This window comes from Aythya marila (genome assembly GCF_965140915.1).
Source record: "Aythya marila genome assembly, chromosome: 8".
NCBI classification, from domain to species: Eukaryota; Metazoa; Chordata; class Aves; order Anseriformes; family Anatidae; genus Aythya; species Aythya marila.
The window spans coordinates 2,274,466-2,295,749 of NC_139049.1; the positions used below are offsets into that span (position 1 = coordinate 2,274,466).

Genomic DNA, 21,284 nt, shown 5'->3' on the forward strand with positions numbered 1-21,284 from the left:
CTGTAGGAATGTGTCCAGCTAATGCTTGTCATTCCATAACAGTTAGCTTCTTATTTCCTCAACAAAATTATATGGCTGAGTTTTAGCCTAGCTCCTTCTTCTGGGTTTGTACCTCAGACTAACAGACCATGATGTGAATTTTCTTTGTGATCATGGATACTGTACCTCTCATACATGACAGCTCCTGAGCGGAGCTGGGTATAGGCAGAAGGGTGAGAAGTTCAGGAGGGAGGTGGGACGCTGCATGCTGCAGCCTGGGGAGCACTGCCCACCTTCACACTGCTTGTTTGCTGCAGTTGTCTCAGGTGTCCTCTGGTGGCTCTATTATGACTACAGAAATGATCCCAGCACTGAACTGGAAACGCAAAAGGAGAATGTAAAATTTCTACTTGGATATGCTATCTTCTCTACAATAATTACAGTAAGTAGTAGTTTACAGTAAGCAGTGATGGAGGCTGTAACTAAAAAAATTGAACTACAGGGGTTCTGCAGCAATAAGAACAATTCCTCATCCATTTCAAATTTGAAAAGGAGAATCAATGATGAGATCTGCTTACACTCGTTTAAACAGTTTTATATCTTCACTGTGAATTTCATTTTTCATCGCAGGGCTGTGTCACACTTGTATAAGCAGCATTAGCACCAGTTTTGTAGAAATGCAGGAGTTATGTTCCATCCCCATTCTTCTGTGCATCAGCTAGTTGGAGAACCATGGCAAATGAACAGAGTGGCTCTGGCTCCTCATGAACGAGATCTGTGCCCACCGTGGCAGAAGTAGAGGGGGGTGGCTCTTTCAGGCAATGAAAGGGGTAGGTGAAGCACAAGCAGCAGTGTGTAGGCCTCAAGTTACAGTGTTAAGTTCTGCTTTTCTCTCACTGACCTTGTTTTCCAACAGAAAACCTGACTTTTGCCTTCAACTTTTAAAGACTTTTTTTTCACTCTGATGTTGCAGTGTTAGTCATTGTTCAATACAAGCGTACCATTTGTACTTGATGAGACATTTGTCAAAATGTTTGTATTTTTGTTTTCTTAAAGCAGATCCATAGACTAGAATTCACTGGATATGAACAGTCTAAGAGTTTATAGCGAAAATATAAATGTTACAGATCAGATTTTTTTCATATCCTCTGTAAGTTACAAACTTACCTATTAACTTCTGTTGATAATAAAAGGATAAGAAAAGGTCTATTTGTATACAACTGACTTTCATTCATAGGACAGTGGGAGCGTCTGCTGCAGATTGCTCTTCTCTCATGACTGGTGGCATCTTTGTAGAACAGGCAAGAAAACTGGTGAAGCAATTGCCACTGGTTGCATTAATTATTTTATGAATTCCAGCCTGCCTTTTAAATGTTGTTCATAGTTCCTTGTCAAATACAAAAAACTTGTGAAGTGTGGTGTTTACACCTTGTTGTTGTTTTTTGAATTTGTTTTTGTACTTTGGGAAAACTGAATTATTTAAGTGGAGGTTTCATCTTCTGTCTGCTTTGCTTCAGTGTATACAGAGCTCTTACATCAATTTAGTTTCGCTACTGTTACTTTCTGCAGAAAAGGACTGGACCTCCTACCATTGTGAATGGTGGCAAGCTGACTTGAGTAGGAAGGAAATTTACATGTTCATTACATACAGAGTATCTGAAAGTGTAGCATGAAACATACATTTATGTTTGTTGCTGTAAAGCAAAACAGACTGTTTCCATTGGGTGAACTGCAGTTTTTTGATTCTTATTTTGTTTTAAAGCAGCAATAGTAATATTTCATAGATCTAATTTCATGAAACTAATGATTTTAATTCACAGACTCCTTGATAATATAGGCAGCATCTTAGAAAGCATTTCCAGTGCAGTGTTTATGGAATAGAAATTTCACATGTGACAACTTCTCCTACTTTTCTTAAGGAAAGAAAAAAAAGTAATATTTTTGTTTTATTTTTTGTAACAGATTGTTCTGCTTTCCCTTATACTTGTGCTAAGAAAGAAGCTTCAGTTCACTGTCCAACTCTTCCAGATTGTTGGTAAAATGATAAGCAGAATCCCTTTCCTCCTTTTCCAACCACTTTGGACCTTTCTGATTCTGATTGTCTATTGGATATTCTGGGTTGCTGTGCTACTAAGCTTAGGAACTGCAGGTAAGTATATGCTTTCCATGTTTTTGATGAATGTTATCTGCTTCCTAAGTTCAGTTCTTAAATATGTGACCTTCTGCTGTTAGTATGCAAAATATGGGCTAGCAATGTTATTTAGCCATTTTACTCTTTTTTTTTTTTTTTAACTCTTGCTGCAGTCTTTGACATTGCTATATTTCTGTGAGTCAGCACTACAGGAGAAATGTTTTTTGCTCCTAGATGTGGGCTTTAGGTTTGTTCTTTCTCAGTTACTTAATTTATGAATAGATGGTGGTAGATATGTATATGCTTGATGTATTTAAATGAGGAAAGTAACATTCTCATTTCGTAACTGCATTAAAAGTTGTCTTCTCTCTCCTGTTAATCTCCTGTGACTATAAACAATGTCCAGATCTCGTGGAGGCAGCACATTGTTTTAGGGCAGTACTTTATCGACAACTGCTGTAATTATTTAGATTGGTACAATAGTACTTGGATCGATTCAGAGGCTCTTGCAATTGTAGAGGAGGTGCTCTGTAGAGAAAGTCAATCATACTGTGAAAGATCTGTAAGAAGAACGGATTATGATTATGGAAATGGTATTACTGAGGGACATTCTGCTATAAGATTTGTCACTGATTGAACTATAGCTAACTTGGATGCTGTCCCTTGGCACAGCATCACTGTCTGAGGGAGGGGAAGGTTATCCTTTTGTGAAACCACCTGAAGGAAGGATGCTAAGCTGGTCATGTATAGCTCTGGGAATAACTCTTCATGCAAATATCAGCTTTTGTCCACAGGAAGCATGATGATTTGAGTGTTGAATTTTTTTGTTTGTTTTTCATTTTGAATTTCTATAGTGACTGCTAGGAGTCAGATGTTGTCCTGTGGGTTGGAGTTTGTACAGAATTGATGCAGGCAGACAGCTGTTTGTCATGGAAGCTTTAGTTATTCTTGTGTGTTTTGTTGTTGTTTGTTTGTTTGTTTTCCTGAATCTTTGCGGTCCTTTGTGTGTGGAGAAGCAAATGCAGCCAAGCTCTTTTAACGCTTATGTTTTATTTTGTTATGTGCTTCCACCACTTTTTGAGCCTGTGGCTGTAGTAACTCCTCTGCACAGGCTTGCAGATCCCTCCAAGGCCAGAAAAGCCTCCAACTTTTCTGTAGCTGAGCCCATTTGCCAAAACTGGCAGTATTCCCCACCTCTGTGGGTCAGGCACCTCACTCGTCTCCCATGACAACTGCTTCCATCTCAGTCTCACCCTCTTAAATCTGGCAATGTACAAAACCCACTTCACCTGCAACATGAGACACCCTCTGTCTGAGTCTATACTGGTATCGTGCATCAGCCAGCCACTGCTTAGGCTAGACCGGGATCTATTTCCCTCCATTTTTCCTTGGAGAGTTATGCAGGTTTGCAAGGATCTCTCTGTTTCAGCTACCATTTTCCCACTAGCTCATGTCCATCAGAAATTGCTGCTTGAAGCACTGTCTGCCTGATGATGGTCTGACCTAGCAAGGCCAGATGTCCAGCCTGCAGTCTCTTTGTGAGTGGTTCCTGCCTGACTAAATAGTCAGACAAATTCACTTTGCTTTAAGGGTCATGGATATTTCTTTTCCATGCTCCTCTGATTTGGGTTTTCCGATTACAGAGGCAGTATTGTGTGCTAGACATACCTTTGAGTGTTAGCTTTTCTGTAGTCTTCATCCCATTTTTGCACATATCAGTTAGGTGGCAGTAATTTTCAAACAGTCCTTGTTGGGGTACCTTTTCACTGGTTCAGACCAGTCCTTTGAGCATCTCCTGGGCTATCAACCAACTGCTCATTTCATGCACCTGCTTGGATCAGAAGCAATTTAAGATAAACATTAACTATAGTAAAAATAGCAGCAGGTAAATAAAAGGAATGATAACACACAGATTTGCTAAATATATAATTAACAAGAACTATTAGAAAAAATACTACATTTTTGATTTTTATCTGAGCTGACACATTACTCACAAGAATATTCATTGGTACTCTTAATAAGCACACGTAGGGATGTGAAGCTTGCCCTTGTTAAATCTAAATTTAGAAAATGCCAGCCGAGTCTGTCATATTGAAAAGCTTTTGGAAATGCAGAAATCATTAAAAGAGTAGAAATATTTTAGCTTATATGACAGAAACAGCTTGATGATAAGTGCCGGGTGGGGAATTAGTCAGATACTTCCTGGAGGCTTTTACAGATTTGCAGGAAAATAGTGAGTTGCACATTATATCTGAGAGCAAATTCCACATGTATTCACAGGGAAATAAAAAACAGTGAAAACTGACTTTGAGAGACTTTTTATGATTTTTCCATGTTGTGCCATTTTCCCATATTGGTTACGTTCTTTGTTTTCTGCTAGACATTTCCATTCAGCTTTTTTTTTTCCTGCCATAGTGGAGAGCAGAATTCAAATGGCTTGTGACTTGCTCTAACATTCATAGTGCAGCAGACATCTCTTGGCTCAGAGGTATTTTACTTTTTTTTTTTTTCCCTAGCATAATAGGAACGCTAGTGCTCCAAGATACAAATGGCAGTATGGAAGGCAGCATAATCTTGCTGCATAGTAGAGCAATGTTGAAATTTCTAGCATGCTTTCAGTTTTGAAAGAATTGATTTCTTGCAGATATTCTTGCATAAGAAAGGGAGGTCATTTCCAGGCACTTAACTATCAATATATTGCTCATGTAGGTAGTCTAGTAAAGCATAAGTTATAACTGAAATCTTCTGCCAGGATATTTGTAGTGTAGGTGGCAATCCTTGTATGAGTTTTCTACTAATAGATAGTATGTTAATACTTAGAAGGGAATGTGTATCTGATAAAGGATCTGTAACAATTCTAAGTTACAGCCTAAGCATGAATGCAGGTAGCAAAATGCACTCTATGAGTTTCATTCATTTACCTGATTAAAACTTGAATCCATTGGTTTTATCATTTGTTTGCAAGTATGCTTTTTATTACGATGTCTGTGTTAAATGGTGGCTGTTGTTACCCAACAGATGTAAACTGAGTTTTTGGCAAAGTCCTGGGGCTGAGGTGTTTATATGTAAATAACATGTAAATGACCTGCAGCAGCCTCAGTGCCCACTAGGTGCCGATAAAGTAATGTAGGAAAGGTTTATTTCTGGATCTACTCAGTTGTTTACAGCTGCTCTGATTACAGAATAACTCCTCCTGAGAGGAGCTCGAAGACAACAAAGGCAGTTTTAGCCTTTTAATGATCTGGAGAGGTAATAAAGGATTGTTTTTATCTGGCTCACAGATCAAGGGGTTTTGATGAGGTGACACAGAAGGTCGGTGTCAGCAAGAAGTATGATAGTTGTTCCAGTCCCATACTCTACCCAGTAAACCACATCTTAGATTTCTTTTGTAGCTCAAAACGAGGATAATAATCTCTAGGCTAGATATGATATTGAGAAAATTCCTTCAAACTTTATTTAAAATTTTCAACCCAAATATGAGTCCTCAAAATGCTGACTGTTAAAGCAGATCACAGTAAGGTAGCTGGTTGCGTTGGTGTTTTAGAATGGCTAGAAATTAAATATCCCATAAATATATATATACATATATGTATATACTGTACTGTTTGGCTAATAATACATTGGCAGACCAGCTTTGTATTTTGTACTTGTTTTCTTTAATCACCCTGTAGATGGAAGACATTTCTTTTGTGTTTTTTTTTTTTTTTTTTTTTAATTCTGGGGACTTTTTGCAACAGCTCACAGATCTTTTCTGAAGATCTCCCAGGATCTGCTCTCTTTGAACAATTTGTTTTCTCTGTTGACAAATAGCTGCCTAGCCAGACTACATAAAATATAGGTGGTTATGTCTTGTTTATGACATTTTGACTTTTTTTCTCACACGTGTATTTTCTGGATCTATATCTTAGACGGAAATACATTAAGAAAGCTGAGAAACTGAAACGTTTATAAAGACACGAGTCTTTTGTATAATACAGAGATGGGCAAATGAAATTGACTTGCTACTGTGCTGCACCTGTTCTTAACATTTTTCTTGGATCTTCACTAGTTATATAATATTTATAGTGTCTCTGCATCTTACAGCTCTGGAGCACTGGATTCTCGCTTGAGCTGTGATGCACCTGATCTTTATGTGAGCACACAGGCACCTTATTTACGTCCTCTCCAAAAGTTAGCGTTACTCTGAGAAGAGACTAACTTCTTGGGAGCTATAGGAACCTATAGATGCCCTTGGAAAGGTACTTATGCACATGACTGGCTTGAAAAACGTTGATAATCCTATTAAAATCAGTGGGGCTACTTATGCATTTTAAGGTAGGCACCTGCTTAAGTATCTCAGCAATTCAGAGTCCGTAAGAGCAGCAGAGAGCAAGTGAATTCCAGACCTAGAGATCTAGGAGAAATGCCAGGCTCCACGAGACTTGAGACAGCGCAAACAGTGGCACCAGTTAGAACCATTAGCCGGGTAGGAATGGAATTCAGCTGTGCTTTGGAAAAGCTGATATGTCTTAGGGTTATTGAGTCTTACTGTTTGTGAATTTGTGTGGTGTTTCATTGCAGAACTTAAGTGGCTGTCTGGCACAGCAAAACATGTCTTTCAGCTTTCTAGCGTGCGGGAGCTGTGAAGTCCAGGTGGCATTAATACTATGTATGTAATGCAGGATGAGAAGGCAGCGTGAGATTTTCCTGTAGTGGAGGTGCATCCTACAAGCAAGAGCAATTGAACTGCTATATAAAGTTGTTCAGTAGCTAAACCAACAATAAAAACCTATTGCTTGCAGGGTCCTTGACATTCCAATTACCGTTGTCTAGCTTTGCTGTAAATACCGCTACGTGGAAAAATACATAAATAAAATTACACAATAAATTCTGTTGGAGGACGCATGAAGATTCAGTGCATGCTGCCAGAACCTTTCCTCACTTAGCAGTGGGAAGTGCACATTGTATTTTCATGTTAACAGGAACTGATAAACAGGCTCTCGGTATTTTCTGGGCAGTGGTTCTTTGTTCTGATATGCAATTACTAAACTAGACTTCCCAGGAATTTTCATCCCTTTAAAACAGCCTGCTGCTTCAGGCATCAGCAAAAACTTGCAGCAGCTGCTGCTGAACAAGTCTTAGAGTACCAGAGTGTAGCTGGTGATGCTGCCTGTGCACGCTGCCTTCCCTGTCATTGCACTGCTGCGCTGGCTGGTACAACAGCACAGCACGGCATCACACTGCAGTCAGTGCACAGCCAGGTGGAGGAACTGTTCCGAATCCTGCTGCAAACACTTGTGATTGTTTGCATTGTTAACAGCACTGCTTTGAAGTATTTGCAGCAGATAAACATTTGTACTGATCAGAGGTTTTCAGATTTGGTGATTCAGCTGGAGGACTCTAGTTCCGTAAGCTCTTTACTATTGACTTATTAGCCTTACCACTAGGAATGTATATATAGTACACCAGAAGGATTCATTTTCAGCAGACTCTGCTGTGAGAATGTAGTTGGAGGAAAAATGCTCTGCTGACAAATTAAAACTGTATTTCAAGGCTTTGTTGAGAAAGTTTAGCTTATGTGAACAGTAAGAAGAAAGTGGAGTGATGAGGAAAAAGGCATATACTTTTCTCATAAGCATATCTAGGGTAGCATTACAGTTTATATGTGCTGCTAGGACTGACATGAGAAACAGCATTGTGTGGAATTCTGTTGACAACATTGTATATGCACAGTAGGCCCAGCATACAGGGTATCAGTCAGGCACAGATATTTACATTGGTAAACAGATTTTTGTGAGGCAACAAAACCTGTGCAGCAGGGTACAGTGCTGTACATGCAGCCGTGTGTGAGGTTGGCCAGGAAACAAAACCATTGCTGTTGTTACTGCAGGTGGTTATTTTAGTAGGCTGGAAAAAAGCAAAAGGAATTAGTTTACAATGCAGATATTTGCCAATCCTCATGACAAAGCTAGAGAAGCAAAACCAGAAATGTGCCTTTTTTTTGAAAAAGAAATGTTCAGGTAGATTGTATGCTGGAAAACATGGTTAATTCTGCTACCAAACGGCATTATGTCTTTGCATAGAAATGGGGAGGTGGTAGACCTTGTATTTTATTGACCTATCATTTGCACAAATTCCTCAGAAAAGGCTATAGGCTATGGTTAATGAGCATATCTGGGGGAAATTAGTTGGGTGTGCTGCAGGAAACTGGCAGTCTAGAGCCCCTGGAAGAAGCAAGGGTGATGAACCCCGCCTTGGATTCAGAACAAGGAGGGAAGATATAGCACATAGCTTGTTTTAATGTGCCAAAGTAGATGAGTCTATTCTCAAAAAAGCTAAAAAGGATAAATAACTTTTGTATCCAAACTTAAAAACAAGGAGTCAGGGAATGGGGAAGAATGGCTGAGAGTTTGTGAAAAGGGATCTGAGATAAGAGTAATATCTTTTTTACAACAGCAAGCATCTTGCATTTCACAGTCTTAAAATGCATTTGAATATAATGGAAGCAGCAGTATTTCTGGGAATGATCAGCCTTACAGCATTGCAAAGAGTTTAACTGTTTAGTTAAAATTGATAACCTTTCAGAAAACAAAATATTTAAAAAAAAAAAGTAAAATTCTGTGTTTGCACTTCAGCAAAGGTTGCCTTGCTGAACAAGCCTGATACCTACAGTACCTACAAACACCTCCTTGAGGCCAGTTGTGTTGCGTTGATGCATGCGAGTCTTGATTACAAGAGTGCTGAGAACAAGATTGGCTCAACTGTGGGAAGAATGCTTAGTTTGTAGGCTATAAATCTATTCATAGTCTTGTTCTTTTTTCCATGCCTTTCAATAGCAAATAGTTCTTCTATGAGCATCTAAGAGAGATGAGTTTCTTGTAGTGCTAATGTTGTAGGAGTAAAATAATTCAATTTTTAAAATACAGACACATATTTAAGCTAACCACATAGTAACAATTATGCACCTGTGTAGTGATTTTTGGTCCTTTCAAAGCACTTCAAAATAATTTTGCAGTGCTGCTATGGGGTGGATTAATATTTTTCATAATTTACAGGCAAATGGACTTCGGTTGTGAAGGCTTGTAAAGCTTGTCTAAACCTGATAGCTGAAAACAAATCTTTATTGTTTCTGCTCCTTGCTATTCTTAAGTATGAACTCTGTTGTTGTAGAAAATAGGACAGAATTAAGTGAACCACTTCATAGCTTACTATCTGTGGTATTTTTGAACTTGCAGATGGTGCACATTAGTGCTGGCATTAGAATGCTGCTCCAGCAGTAAAAGACAATTCTCTCTCTTCTTTCGAGCAGTTGGAGTAAGAAACCACTCACCTCCAGAGATCATTTTATTCTGTGATCATGTATATCTTGAAGGTTAATGAAGTAAAGGCTTGGTAAAATAAAAAGAAAAAAAGCAAAATCAAAACATTAAAAAAACAACCATGGGTTATGGACCTAGAGACCTTTCACTAGGAATGAATGTTCTGATACAGTTATTCTGTGACTAGACTTCAAAGTGAAGTGTCATAAATCGGATTGTATAGGGAAAGGTCTGATTGCTAAGTTGCCTGAGTTATTCCTACCTTTTGAGTATGGAATGAATTCTTTGTTATTAATGGAAGTGGAGAGAATTTTATTTAGCTTGCATAAGTGCATTTTTCAATGTTCCTCAATGTAGTAGTCACACTGGAGCGCTTACTACGATACAGATGTCTGCATTATTATTGGCACTGGGTTTGGAGAGGCTTTCCTTATATGCCTGTATTTTGCACAAAGATTGCAGAGTATAGAGAATGCAAACTGAGTTGCTGTTGTTCTAATTAGTAGTAGTCATTAAAATAGTAATTTTGTTTTGTTGCAGTGTTATACATCCTTAATATTTCTACGCACTTTTTCTCTTTTGCTCTTTATAGAGAAAATCTAAAACATTTCATAACTATGAGTTAATTTCAAATTTGATTGAAGAAAACAAAGATATTTTTAGGATGCTTCTGAAGCGTTTCATTACTCAATATTTTAGTAATGTTTTCATAGAAATCTTTACTGATCTGTATTTCTCCTCTTGACTTTATTGGCAGCTGTGCTTTAGACCAAATTAAAACCCAAACTTTACTTTTTGCAAGGTTGTACTTTTCAAAATTCTATTTCAATTACAAAATTTTGGCTTTTTGGTTTTGTTGGAGTGGGTAGAAATAAATATTACTTGAACTTATTTTTTATGTTTTTTATTTCATTGAACAAGTATTAAGAAAAAGGTTACATACATACTTGCTTGTTCTTCTCTAATGAATTGTATTAATACGGTGATACAATCCCAATCCCAGGTACCGCAAAAACCACTTCAGAAGGACAAGTAGAATACCGAGCTCTGTCTGGAATTTGCTACATGGCATGGTACCATTTTGTTGGCCTTATCTGGACTAGTGAATTCATTCTTGCCTGTCAGCAAATGACAATTGCTGGGGCAGTGGTTACTTGCTACTTCAACAGGTAAGTGCTGAATTGCCTCCTTATAGTTCTGGGGATTTGCTAGCATTTACTTTCAGTCTCTTTCTAGGTAAGGTAGTCTCAAATGAACTGCAGTTTATGCCAGTATTTTGGAATCCCGTTTAATATAAAATAGTGTTACTTGTTGCAAGATCTTGATTTTACAGTGTGAGTGATCTTAATATGACTCACCCCCTACCACTTGAGTTAATGGGCCAAAATGAGCCATGATACAAGCCAAGAGAACATTGTTGACTCTGATGAAATTGCCATTCATAGGGCACAAGGCTGCATTTGACCCTTTTCCAGGAGACTGGAAGCTCCAAATAGGGATGTAATATATAGCTCTGCCATAATTTTATGTATTCATTGGCCATTTGACCTCTTCCGAAGTGTTCATCCCTGCTCTGAGTTTCCAGTTCTGACTGTGTAAGTGCCTAGTCTGCTCCACTTTTTTTGTTCTGTGCAGATATTTTCAGTTAACTGTGAATGCTTTAACAGCCTGTTAAGAACTTCGAGATGTAAAGAAAATTCCTTGAATTTTATACTATATTGAAAGGTAAAGGTGGAGGAAAAATTCCCACTTATCATGATTTGTACTGCTTTTTACATTTAAAATATTTTAAGATGAAATTAAACTGGTTTCATGCACCTGTGCGGTGCTACCCTGTCACTGTGAGGGAGATTTAAATCCCACAATTGCTGGGCTTTTTTTTTTTTTTTTTTTTTTTGACAATGGGAAGAGTAGTATCTGGAAAGCATTTTTCTTCATAAATATTTCATGAGCTTTCTTCCATTCATTGCTCTGTTCCTCCACTCCCAGCAATGAGGGTTTCCATGTGTGAAAAACTCAAGTGTGGCAGGAGAGGGCCCAGAGCGCTTCAGCCAAAGCAGCTTGGGACAACTGGGACTGGGGACCAGGGAAGGGAGACTTTGGGCTTCACCAACACCTAGATAGCAGGTTTCTGTTGATGCTCTTTAGAACATATCCCTGGATGTTTCAGTTCCAGAGAAAAGCCTCTTTCCAAAAGGTTTCCAAATGGTTTCTACTGTGCCCAGCAGAGATATCAGTACAGGGCCTGCATGCAGGAGTGCTCCAGCTGTAGCAGCAAAGCTGGAAGGTGTAACAGTCAGTGGTCATTCTTGTTTAAAGCAATGTTTAGTCATCCCATTCAGAAGGCCAGGGCAGGGCACTGTTTAACATGTACATTACGAATTCTGTGCTATGATCCGCTACACAGCCGACAGCCATTCCACAGAATGGGTGCTAGTAAGGGTGCTGACAAAACCTAAAATGCTGGTTTTCAAAAGGTTAAGACCTGCTGAGTGACACTGCTACTTTACATCCTGTGAAAGGACCTGATAAGGAAGGAGCTCATAGTTCAAGTCATCTCCTTTTTCCCTATTGAGGCTCTGAGTGCAAGTAACTAGCATGTCTGTGGTTCCCTGGTAGCTGGCTGCTCTTTTCTCCTAAGCAAATTTTATGTTCTTCAAGCTTTAGCAGTTGAATTAGCTTTGGCAGCTGAGTGCTGAGGCACTAAGTGTTCATTTAGGTTGTTTGCTTGGGAAAGCACAGGAAAGAAAATAAGTTTTGCTGCCTTTTACTGTTTCGCATGCTGCAGTGCATATTTGAACAATACACCATCTAAATCCCCAAGGTAAAGACACTGTCCATATCTTCATGCAGAGCAGGGAAGCAGCTGTAAAAGCTGTTGTGTGGTGACTTCTGCTGCTCTGTCAGGGTCTTCCGCTTTCCAGCTATTTTCTACTGCTGCAGGAACTGGCTGTGGAGGACAGAAGGTTCCTGCACCCACTTGTATTGAAATCATTTTTGTACTGCTACTTTTGAGCCCTCCTTTTGCTTGCCAGGTTAAACATACTGTTTTTGAGTGACTTGTGCTTGGAAAAGGAAATGCAGGTTTGGTGTGGTGGTGACCCCTCTTCCTGGTCTTTAGGCTGTCAGCACAGACCTGCAGAGAGCAGGGAAGGGACAGGGAGAGGATGGTGAGCTACAAGAGCAGTCGCACTGCTGAGGGCAGGGGTTATCTCAAGCTGTTCCAGAAATTCAGGGCTTGCCTGCTATGTGTTTTTAATGTATTCCCTGGGGCAGCATCACAAAGGCATGTCACAAGAGTTTGTTTATGATACCTCGCAGAGATGCTTTCTTCTTGGCTTCTGAGTGCTCCGAGGAAATGGCATGGCCTTTCCGTGCGGAAATCTCCTTCCACAGCACATGCAGCCATGTGCTGTGCGACCGGCAGCCATGCCAGGTTTCTGAGCAGGGAGGGCAGGGTGGATCTTTTAGCTGGGTCAGCGTTACAGGTAGTGTACGTTTGACCTGTAGTACCACCACCACAAACTAATTTTGCCTTCTTTGGTTTTAGATGAAACATGAATTTGTGAAATAATGTATTAATTCAATAAAATAGATTGAATGGTTACTTTTTATGACTTGTGAAGAAGGCTCAGTCTAAATATATATATATATATTCTTTGTTATTATTGCTGTCCTACATGAGGGTTTATTTTCACTTTGGTGTGCTTAGGGGTTATTCATGTATTTGCCTTTTTGATTAGATGAGCTTTTTCCTTTCCCTGCAGTTAAAGGAGGGTGGTATGCTAACTCGACCTGTGTCACAGGGATCGCAGTCCTGTCCATGTTTGAGCTTATCCAATAACTAAATCTTGTATGTATGTCACTGCAGAGTGTTGATGATCAGGAAGTATTTGCAGGACTGGAGTTTTCCACCTGACTCTAAGATGCTCAGCACCACGAACTTCCAGTACGAGACTCAGTAAGAGGTGAAATACATCTCCCAGTAAACAAAGCTTTATGGATTTACAATCGAGATTTGCACCAAAGTCATTGAGACATGAGCTAGGACTAAATTTGTAAAGGACTCCTCTTCCCTTTTCCAAGAGATCTGTAGCATTTATGAGCATCCTTTACCCTACTGACCTACCTCATGAAAAGGGTTATCAGCATGCATGTAGTCAAACCTGTCCCTGTGATGCTGAGACCGGCTAAAAGGGCAATTTGAAGTACACTCTGAGAGCTTTCTGTTAGCCTGATAATGTCTCTTCTGTTACAAATCTTGAAATTCTTAGTACTTCTTTAAAAGCTGGAATTCATATTTACCTGGAGAATATATGATTCGTTCGTTAATACTTCTGAAGTATTTTACAGTAAATCTCTATTTAGGCACTCTTTGAAAAAGGTGAGGCAGGATTAAGAAAACTATAAGCACAGTTCTGAAAAGGAGAAGTGTTTTTGTTTGTTTGTTTGTTTTTTCTTTTAAATACGCAAGTGAGTCTAGGTGGCATTTTTTCATCACACAAAAAAAGTGGTTTTAAAATTAAAGATGAGATGCTTGTGTGATCCAAGGAACTTAGTGTTAAGAAAGGTATCAAATATCACAGAGCTCATAAGAAAATAGACAGTTGGCAGCACTTGAAAAAATAAAGTGATTAAAAGATGATGTAGTATTGAGGACGATTCACAGGATTTTGGAATGATAGTGTTCTGTATGAATCAAGCAATCCCTTGGTGACATAACATGGGAATACTGAAGAGGAAAATCAAGCTGTGGCCCTAATCAGTCCTGTAACCAGTCCTATCAGGAATCTTCCTGTTTTCCCCTGATACCTTGCATATGTTGGGGCACTGCATCCATGCCATGAGTCTGCATGCACAGATTCACTGAACAATACAAACTTTCCACAAAACCTTATGCATGTGGCTGACTGCATGCTTCTACTAAAGTTGTTTCAGGATTGCAGGCATAATGTAAAAAGTGGGATGAAACTTCATCCTTGAGGGTACTTGGGTGTAGATGGATAATTGAGCCAGTCTTGAACTTGATTAGTCACAAGTATAACCTGTTGTTGTATTTGGCTAGCTATTGCCCTATGTTTCCTTCCCTGAGCCAGAATTATAAGGAAAAAGTTTGTTCTTTTTCCAATCTGTTTGGAAGCAAAGCAAGAAACTTTGTCAGACTCTGTTCTTGTGAGAATTCCAATGCTAGGAAAAGAAGACGTGGAAGAGCTTCCAAATGTGTAGGAATTTATCTAAACTTCAAATTCTGAGATTTTTGCTCATTAATCAGACCTGTTAAAAGTAGGAAAACCGTTCTTTATTCTTCTCCGTGGTAGCAAGTAAATTATCAAGTAAACTTTATCCTTTTTTATTTCACAGCCTTGGTTGCCTTTTAACTTGCAGAAACTTAATTTTTATATTCTGAGATTTGACTGAGGCTGTTATGTGTAGGACAGTGTAAAAGGGAAAAGGCAACACTAGTGCTATCTGAATAGAGTAACTTCTCTATATTGAGATGTATGTGTTTCCAACATGGAAACCTGATAACTTGGAAAAAAAAAAAAAAAAAAAAAAAAAGACTTATTATAAAATTTCAGTATCCCCAAGCAGTTCCTCTAGTTTTGAGACCAAAAATAATAAATGCAGCAATTGCATTGCTGGAATTTCCTATTTAAAATAATGTGGTATATTCACATACTTAAATATAACTGCAGTTAGTGTTTTGAATGAACTGCAGTGATACCTTCAGGATTATTGCAGAACTGTGATACACATCGTAAAGCAGTGTATATGAAGACTTAATTAAAAAATATTTATAAAACAAAAATGTATTTGTAGATATTTAGCCCCAACCAGTCACTCTCTCTTATCACTTCCTTTTTATTTTTTACCTTCTTCTGCAAACTATTAATTTTTCAAGGTAACAGATGTTTTGAAGGAATCACTTATGAAAATAGGACATCGTATTTATGAAGTCTGATCTTTACTTACCCACTGTTTCTGTTGCTTGAGTAACTTTTTCAGGGTTGGGCCTATTGCATATAGTTGCATTATAGATGGATAGTTTGTGACTCTTAATCATTGGTGGTTTTTTTGTTGTTGTTGTTTCTTTTTGAACCCTCCAAAATATTTTTTTAGGTATTTATAGTGTTAATCTGATTGATTTTTTTTTTCTTACAGTGTTTGAAGAGGGGTTGGGGAATGGCTTTAAATTTGTTTCCTGGATTTCATATAAATTCTTGAGAGCTGTGTCATACTATTCTCTGTAAATGATTGACATTAAACTGAACTCTATAAAGGAAGCAAGGAAATAAAACCTGTATTTGGGATTCTTAGGCCAGTCGTATGAGGTTAACTTTTTGTCTTTCCATTTGAAATTTGGGAAATACATTATTTCCCCAGAACGACACAGATTGCAGAGGAATTACAAGATTTTTAGGCCAAATTATAATGTTAAACATACAACTGGAAATTCCTTTCTTGTGTGTTCTTCCATTTTAAAACAAAACCTGTTCAGTGAGAAATAAAAAGCATTAATTATCTGAACAAAATTTAAAACAAAATTCAGTCAAGTTGCAACAGTAACTAAATCTCAGTTTTGCACAAGAGATCTTGTTATATTTGTTCTGTTGTTAGCTTTATCACTAAAGCAGAAATAGTGAATTCATTCCTTCAGACTAAAATCTTGCAGAAAAGACAGTCAAATAAAAGACTGAGAGGATAAAAGCGACAGAAATGGGAGGGAGATGTTTGAGGAAGTATTCTCAGATGTTGTTCACTTCTGTTCTTTTCCATAGAATTTTTTTCTAGATATTTTTTCCATTACTGAATATATCAAAATAGTCATTGCTTAAGAATTAAACAAATCTAATAAAAGTTGTAAACTTGGCTACTTTGCTTTGGACTAAGGTGAACATTCAGATGAAGTCAGAAGGAAAATTGGAGTAGTTTTAAGTGTGAAAGGGTATACCAGCTTAAATGCTTAAATCTCCAAATACTAAATTGATACTATGCATATCTCCTTAAATAACAGTTTCCAAAACATTTTAAAATGTTATTTTTCTTTCTAGAAACAAAAATAGCCCACCACGTCACCCAGTCCTGTCTTCCATTTCAATTATTTTCTGCTATCATCTAGGAACTGTTGTAAAAGGCTCATTTTTAATTACTATACTGAGAATACCAAGGATTGTTGTCTTGCACCTTTTTAATATCCTAAAACAAAAGGTAAGTATATAATTCTGTAACACATAAAAGTAGTAGTTAAATGGTGAGGTTCGAGAAAAATATTGTGAAGAATATACTTTGTTTAAAATGGATGACATAATGTGAATTTTTATTTTATCCCATTTTCTTCATGAAGAAGGCCTTTTTCAAGTGCTTCCATTTTTTTCTCTCAACTCAGATATTTATATGAGGAGAAAATGCTAACATAAAAACCACCTTTATTTAGTTTTTGTTTGTAAATGTTTTTATGGCAGATAAAGGAAAAATACAGATTTGGCAGAAGGCTTTATTTAGAATTTTCACATCATAGATTAAAAAAAATAAAGTAAAAATTATATTGTTTAGTAAAAAATACCTTTTACAGAAAAGATTTCACATGTTTTATGATATGTGTTTATGGAAAGAATATGTGAAATAAGAACTATTCCAGAGATTTATACAGGAGCCAAACCACATCTATTAAGGTATATAAAAATACGGCTAGGCTGTTGTGGTTGTTGCTTGCATTCTTTCTGTCTTTCATGCATCTCTGCATCTCTTACCTTCTGCTGACAACATACCAGTGTGGTTAGCTCTGGCACTTCGGCAAGGAGAGAGTGAGCTCTCGTGACTGTACAGCTCTGACTTCAGAGGTAGATTTAGACAAAGTTTTTAAATGTAGGTCTTAGAATTCATCTCTTTTACTCCAGAACAAATGCCTCGACCGTGAAGCGTGTTATATATAGTTTTGACGGTATAGTTTTGAGCATCCCTAGTACCTCCGAGATGTATGTGGGTATACTTTGAGAATGCTCAGATAAAAAAGCCCTTCGTAATACAATGCTCAAGAGATGTAGAAGTGACTGGGTTACCATCGCTTTCATATGAAAGCATATGATGGTTATAAAACATGGTGATTTGGGTCAATTAAGAATTTTGTTTAAAGGTGGTAGGTGGGTTGTGTTGTGCTAGAAAGAAGACAGAGTATTGCCTGAATCTAGAGGAAGCAGAATCAGTGGACTTGTTGGGCATGCTTGTTTGTAATCTGAATACTTGTAGAAATACCTCAGAAAGAAATATTACTTTTTTTTTTTTTTCAATAGTAGCATGCTTTAAACTCCTTTTGGTCCAGCTGCCAAGCATCTAGCTAGGATGTGACATGTCCCATTGCCATAACTGCTCCTAAAGAGGCTATGAAGTGCTCAGTCCACAAAAGGATGCCCCACAAAGTAACTTTGCTCCTTCCCATGGCAGGAGGGAGGGGCTGTGGCCCCTTTCCATCAAAGCTCTCTCAGTAGAGGGCAGGAGAAGTACTAAAGAGGGAGAAGAGGTGCTGCATTCTTGTAGAGCTCACCCAGATTTGTCACCTTTGCAAAATAAGCTCCTGTTTTCTGAGAAGAGGAGAAGTCAGGGGTTTGCAAGCTTTGCAGGTAAATTCACTGGTGTTTCCTACACAGCGGTCTTCAACTGCAATCTCCTTTCTGCTATTCTGCTTGAAGTCCCTTACTCTGTTTTGAATAAACAGTGCTTAATGAGATTAACACAGTTGTAGTAAAATCATCTCTCCAGCAAAGCATGGTGGGATTAAAGTATTTCTCTTCTGTCAGGAGTTTGTATGTACACTCACCATTGTAAAGGAATTATTCATGGAATATTTTCAAGAACTTGGGGGAAAAAAGTTGGGAGGCCCGTGGTTTCAACATAACTCCATGGTAGCTGTGGGACCTGAGTATTTCATACAGTAACTGGAAGATCTCTGCTTTCCAAAACAAAAGAAAAGCCTCTGGAAAAATAAGGTTAAAAAGACTCAAATATCACTGAACTGAAATTCCTTTTGCTGAGAAAAACAAGCATTTAAAATTGGAAGGCTACCAGGGTTACCAAGATATCTTTTTCTTGTCTTGTTTGATAAAATCTTTGGTGATGAAGAGTTCTGAGCTCTTGGTGGGGCTGTGGGGGGTAGAACAAACACTGAGTTTCCTTCTCTGTTTTTAGTATGAAATTAATAGAGATCAGTGGTCTGCGGTCTGTTCTAGAAAAAAAGTATTTTCCTCATGTCTTGGAAAGTGATTGTATGCTCTGGATCAACACAAACACATAAGTCCTGCCCATTTTTTAATTTTTGACCATTAGGATACTGCTCATTTCAGAACCGTGAAAGTTTTTTGATAAATGACAAAAGAAGTTTAAAACAAAAAGTAAAAAACAAACAAACAACAAACTCTACTCCCTAAACACTGCATAGTACTGTAAGGGTTACTGACTTGCCTGCCTGTTTTGTTCTCCGTGCAGCTGTTAGCTCACAAAGCTGCTTACAGCATTTATTTTCTTTCCTGGAGAAGTATCTTCCATCTACAGGAAGAAAAAAAATATGCTCAGCTCATCAGTCATTAATACTGTAGGGTCTGAATTAAAAACAAGTCCTATAATCCAAAAGGAAGCATGTGCTGCCGAAGTGAATACTGTTAGAAGAGTCGGTCACCTGTAAAGCATGCTTTTCTAAAATGGCAGTTTTGAGTCTAATTCTGTGTCCAATAACCAAACATTTCATTTTATTGCAGGAGAGTGCATGTGCAAAGTGCCTGTTGAAATGCTGTTCCTGCTGGCTGTGGTGCCAGGAAGGTTGCTTAAGTTACTTTAACCAGGTACGCTCTGTCATCTCCGCCACTCAACCATCTGCACACCTAGTTTAGAAACCATGTGTGTATGCTAGCTCCATTTAGCATGACTAAAGCAATATCCAGTGCATACAAGTCAAAGCTACCTGCTGGCTAGCTAAACAAATAAAAAATTCTTCAAGTGTAGGTAGAGATTGTTGCAAAGAAACAGGGAGTTGACAAAAATGCAAGGTAACCGAGTATAAATTTTAGAGAACTTATTAATACAGCTTGAGATGACCCTTTCAGAGGGCCACTTGCTATTTCTGAAGGTAAGAGGACAACATCTTGTTAAGTTGTGCCAGAGAGACAACTGAAATGTCCAGGTAGAAGGAAGAAATTAAGTGAGAAACAGACCTGGAGATGCGTCATTAAACTAGATACAGTATTTTCCACTTGAAAGTCCCTGTTAAAGAAAACTGAAGTCTTGGCTGATTTCCATTATCAAAATATCTGGGAATATAATCCATGATCAAAAAGCCAGATGATATAATGCTCTGCATTTGAAGGACTTCTTTGTTTTGTTAGCAGTTTTGTTTCAAAAGTGCTTTTATTGGAAATGAATGACTTATGACATGCAGCAGGTTTTCTGATACTCTTTCCTTTCTGATCCTTTTCTCCAGATTTATGAATATTTCTCCAAGTTCTATGTACATCATTGTAAATAGTTAATTCTTCTCTTTGTCAGTCCCCTTTTGTTATCTCTGGTGGCTGTGATATTATTAATGTGACAAGGAATCAGATGTTCTTGCTGATTCATAACTCTAACTATTGCTTTCTTTGTTCTCATTGCTAAGAGCAGCAGTGAAGTAAACAAGACAATGCTGATAAAGGGTCAGATTTCTCATTCTAAAGTAGTTGCATAAATAAAGCTTAATCCTGGACAACTATGAAAAGAACATTTTTCACTGAGTTCACCTTAGATTAAATACTTGTGCGGTAAAATCTCTGGTTCTAGCCGATGAATTTTCCAGACTTAATTTTTTAGTTAGTTCTTATGGTCACTGACTCGGCGAGGAATCTTAGAGTTCGTTTTAACTCCAGGCTTCCCGTTTGTAGTCACCCTTTCCCTTTGGCTTCCTGCCTTTCAAAGAGATAGCCAGCATCACAGTGTTTACTTTCTCCAGCTGTTGTATGGTATGTGTTTGCTAAAAGGAGAATTAATTACAGTAATGTACTTTCTTTTGTTTCAGAAGGCTGTATTGTATCTCTTGTTCCCTTAAAAGATTTCCTGTTTCCTAATCTATTGTAGGCAAATTTATTTCTATACAAGTTGTGTTTTTTAGCCTAGTGATCTTAGTATTGTGTTTGCTGCTAGATAATTGTCTGTTTGAACGTCAGTTTAGCAAAGATGATGGTGCTACACAAGCTTCAAATCTGGGGCAGTTTGGGAGACAGAGAACAAAAGCAAGAACATTCCGTAAGATTTTGATAGAAATTTTATCTGTCTGAAAGGGTAATGTTCTCAGATTATGGCATTTCATAGGGCAATTAATGTTTTTTTTTCTATAAAGAATATATTCAAGGCTATTAAAAATAAAAGTGTTGACTAAGATTGCAAGTATTTGTGGAAAAAAATAACTAGTTTTAAGAAGCTTAACATACAGTTTGATTAACTCAAGTGTTGAATTTAAGAGTGCTCACTGAGATCAGTGAAAGTTGGGTACAGCCTTGAAATTTCACATTGCTGTTAAACATGGACTCAAGCGTTGGACTTTAGGGACTTTTAAAAAGTTGCTTTTACATATGCGTATGTATCTAACATTTTGAATGTATTTTTAAGTTTAGATTTTGATTTTTCTATGAGTTGAAATTATAGAAATGCGGAACAGCTGTTACAAAAGTCAGTCCAAAGCTCATTAACATTCCTTACTGTGCTTTTGCCTTTTATCCCACTATTACATTCACCATTGTAATAATCATATAATTACCTGGAAACTTAAAAAACCTTCCCCATCACTTCTGCATTATTTTCTTCAACCTGTTGTTGTATTGCTTAGATATTTTAAATCCTTTCTTGCTCTTTCATTC

General features: G+C 37.8%; 1 protein-coding gene across 3 annotated transcripts in view; it reads left to right on the forward strand.

Moving 5' to 3' along the window:
• The window catches only part of SLC44A3 (solute carrier family 44 member 3), a 44,114-nt gene that overhangs the window by 7,819 nt on the left and 15,011 nt on the right, over positions 1-21,284 (forward strand). For all 3 annotated transcript variants that reach the window (XM_082766485.1, XM_082766486.1, XM_082766487.1), the window contains 5 exons: positions 297-421; positions 1,942-2,128; positions 10,412-10,577; positions 16,461-16,617; positions 19,158-19,241. In XM_082766485.1, the coding sequence (XP_082622611.1) occupies positions 297-421; positions 1,942-2,128; positions 10,412-10,577; positions 16,461-16,617; positions 19,158-19,241 (719 nt within the window). The remainder of the gene's footprint in view (positions 1-296; positions 422-1,941; positions 2,129-10,411; positions 10,578-16,460; positions 16,618-19,157; positions 19,242-21,284) is intronic.